General features: G+C 41.2%; 1 protein-coding gene across 1 annotated transcript; it reads left to right on the top strand.

The window, feature by feature from the left end:
• Positions 1 to 2757: 2757 nt before the first annotated feature.
• Positions 2758 to 3132, top strand: LOC127131430 (uncharacterized). Its single transcript, XM_051060352.1, has one exon. It carries the CDS (start codon positions 2758 to 2760, stop codon positions 3130 to 3132), a length of 375 nt encoding a protein of 124 aa, XP_050916309.1.
• Positions 3133 to 3565: the final 433 nt, after the last annotated feature.

The following is a 3565-nucleotide window of genomic DNA, read 5'->3' as shown; positions in this document are numbered from 1 at the left end:
AGAACACGTTTTTAAACTAAAACAATCACTGTATGGACTAAAACAAGCTCTAGAGCTTGGTATGAAAGACTAAGCAACTTTCTCATGGAACATGATTTTATTAGAGGAAAGGTCGACTCTACACTCTTCTGTAAAAACATTAGAAATGATCTCATGATATGCCAGATATATGTTGATGACATTATTTTTGGTTCAGCTAACCCCTTTGTGTGTCAAAAATTCTCTGAGCTAATGCGGGCAGAGTTTGAAATGAGCTTAATGCAAGAACTACAGTTCTTTATGGGAATTCAAATTAATCAAGCTCCAGAAGCTACCTATGTATATCAAAGTAAATACATAAAATACATTCTGAAGAAATTCAAAATGTCAGAATGCAAACCTGCTAAGACACCCACATCCAACCTGCATTCTGGAGAAAGAAGAGGCTAGTCAGAAGGTTTGTCAAAAGCTCTATCGTGGTATGATAGGCTCTCTTCTCTCTCTGACGGCTACACGCCCTGATATTCTTTTTAGTGTATGTCTTTGTGCCGGATTCCAATCAGATCCTAGGGAATCTCATTTAACATCCGTTAAAAGAATCCTAAGATATCTAAAAGGAACCCCTAACCTTGGCGTGATGTATGAGAAAACATCAGAGTATAGGCTCTCTGGTTATTGTGATGCAGAGTATGCAGGGGACAGAATGGAACGTAAAAGTACATCTGGGAACTGCCAGTTCTTGGGAAACAATCTCATATCATGGGCCAGCAAAAGACAACTAACCATCGCCTTGTCTATTGCAGAAGCAGAATGTATATCAGCTTCACTCTGCACTACTCATATGCTCTGGATGAAAAATCAACTAGAAGAACTTCTGATCTTTGAGAGTAACGTTCCTATCTTCTGTGATAATATTGATGCCATATGTTTAAGTAAGAACCCTATCTTGCATTCCAGAGCTAAGCACATAGAAATAAAACATCATTTCATCAGAGACTATGTTCAGAAAGGGGTAATATCATTAAAATTTATTGATACAGACCATCAATGATCTGACATTTTCACTAAACCTCTCGCTGAAGACATATTTTCTTTTATTCTAAAAAATTTAAAAATTGAAATTTGGCCAGAATAAACCAAATGTGCTTCTCTGTAATAGCAAAATAAGGCTCTGAAATAAACATCTAGTACCTGGATATGACTCTGATACTTCTACCAGTTAGGAGTTATCTGAATTAGAAATCCTTAGGATCCAATCTTTTGGTATTCTTGAAGATCAGATAAATCAACAACTGAGGTATCATGCGTCTGACTGTGGATCTTCTAGACAACTGTCTAGCAGAAATCAAGAGATAGACCCCTTGAGATCTCCTCGAGCAGTGTGCTAATTTGGGGATTAGACCTCCATCATTGGCTGTAATCATTCTCCCCTAAGCGTGTAAACTTGGATAACGTGCATCATTAATTTCATAACTTCTAAACTACCTCTAACTTTGTTGTTTTGCATGCATTTACTTGGGTACTTATACTTTTCACTCATCACAAACTCACACTTTTACACTCACACCCTACATAAACCCTCTCTCGCTCTCTCTCAATTCATCATCATCATCAAGTTCTTCATCATCTTCAAGCAGAGTTCTTCATCCTTCAAACCAATTCAACAATTTCTACATGAATGCTCAATAACAATCCTTCTACAACTACTCACAGCAAATGGAATCAACTGATCAAACACCCATTTCTACTCAATAAACAACAGTAACTACTGGTGTCGTTTCAACCCCAATCTACAAAGAACCACACATTCTTGACCGTGAACCTCATATCCATCTTGCAACTCCATTTGAGAAGCTTGAGGTACTGTGCGAATCACTGGTAGATTTCGACAATATGAAGCAAAATGGCATAGACGTCACTGAGGAGTTAAGAATGCAAGGGTGGGAAACCTACTTTCAGAGACTCTACGGTCCAGTGTACACCTATCTGGTAAAGGAGTTCTGGAGCTTCGCAGACTCAGATGATCACTATATTGTCTCTCACGTTTTGGGAGTCAAAACAGTCATCACTGAGAAGTCAATAGCCTCCCTTATGAATATAGAAAAGACGGGGGGAAGAAGAATCTACAATATCAATCCTAGGGCAAAGTATTTGTCATAGGAAATAGCCCCCACCATCTTTCAACAGAATGCTAAGGGCAAACACTCCAAGAACAAAGAACTTCATAAGAATCTCCGCGTATGGCTAAAGATCATCATGGGCATCATCCATCACCTCCCTACTTCAAACTCTTCAGACTACATCAACACGGATCAGAAGTGCATCCTTTACTGCATCCACAAAGGGCTGAAACTGAATATGCCAGCGCTGCTCTTCAAGTATCTCAGAGATTCTGTCAAAGATACCAAAAACAATATGAAGCCCAGAACCTACATTCCTCTAGGAAGACTTATCTCTGATGTTCTGATCGATGGTGGGTTGGTGAATCACCTGATCCGTCACAATCTGATGGAAGATATCACCGTTGACACTGGAAGACCTCTGAGCGCTCGAAATCTGAAAATTATTGGGGTGATTGAGCAAGTCAAAGCTAAACCAACTCAAGACACTTCCTGGGAAACACTCAAGGATCAGAGGAAGATTCCCAATGGTCTCTACCTTTTCTCCAAGATTGACCCTCAAGAAGTAGTGGCTTACTATCTGAAAGACCTTGCAAGCCAATGAGTGGATATTTCTGAGTTCTCCGTGGACTGGCTGCCTGAGCATCCACCAAACTTCATGAAGAGGATGAGAGCGCCTTCTGAAAAGTCAAAGAAGGCCAAAAAGGCTAAATTGGGAGAAACTTCTGGACCAAGACCTCCAGTCCCTCTGGCTGATTCTCCAAGTAAGTCTCTGCCTCCCTCTCGCTCTGTTAAATTAAAGCCTATTGCTTCTTCTCTTCCCGAAACCACTCCCATCTACACCCAATCAGAAACACCACCTTCCACCACCAGATCCTCTAACCTAACATCTCTGAAATTTAATCTCGCAACCACTACCTTACCCGTTTCTGAAGCAGAAAGGTTAAACGGAACCACCTCACCATCATCTTCCACGCCTTCATCCCCACCATACTACATTCTCTCATCAGACAACGAACCCTGTGACCCCTAATCCCCCACACTCACTCAACTTCAGGCATGTGCTCTGGCCTCATAGCATCCACCACAACCTGAATAAGAAGTCACCTCTCCACCCCCTGAACAACAAAATCCACCTCCTAAACAACTAGCACCTTCAACCTTTGAACATCAACCTAGTCCACCACCTGAACAAACAACACCACCTCCCTCTGATATTCCCCCACTACCAACCTCTGAAGACATCATGACTCCTCTAAATCCCGCTGACACCAACCCAACTCCACCAACCTCCCCATCCTCTAACCCTGAACCAGAAACTGCCTTCCCCACATTAGAAGAAGCAATAACTTTATTTATAGAGTCTTCAGTGGAGAAGATCAAGTCTATATCTATCAACTCTAGCATCAGTGATGATCCCTCTACAGTGAGGATCCACTGGAACAGAGTGATCAGATGAATGACCT

This window comes from Lathyrus oleraceus, chromosome 3 (assembly GCF_024323335.1).
Source record: "Lathyrus oleraceus cultivar Zhongwan6 chromosome 3, CAAS_Psat_ZW6_1.0, whole genome shotgun sequence".
NCBI lineage: Eukaryota > Viridiplantae > Streptophyta > Magnoliopsida > Fabales > Fabaceae > Lathyrus > Lathyrus oleraceus.
Note: the sequence above shows the minus strand (reverse complement) of the source record. Positions and strands in the feature narration are given on the sequence as shown.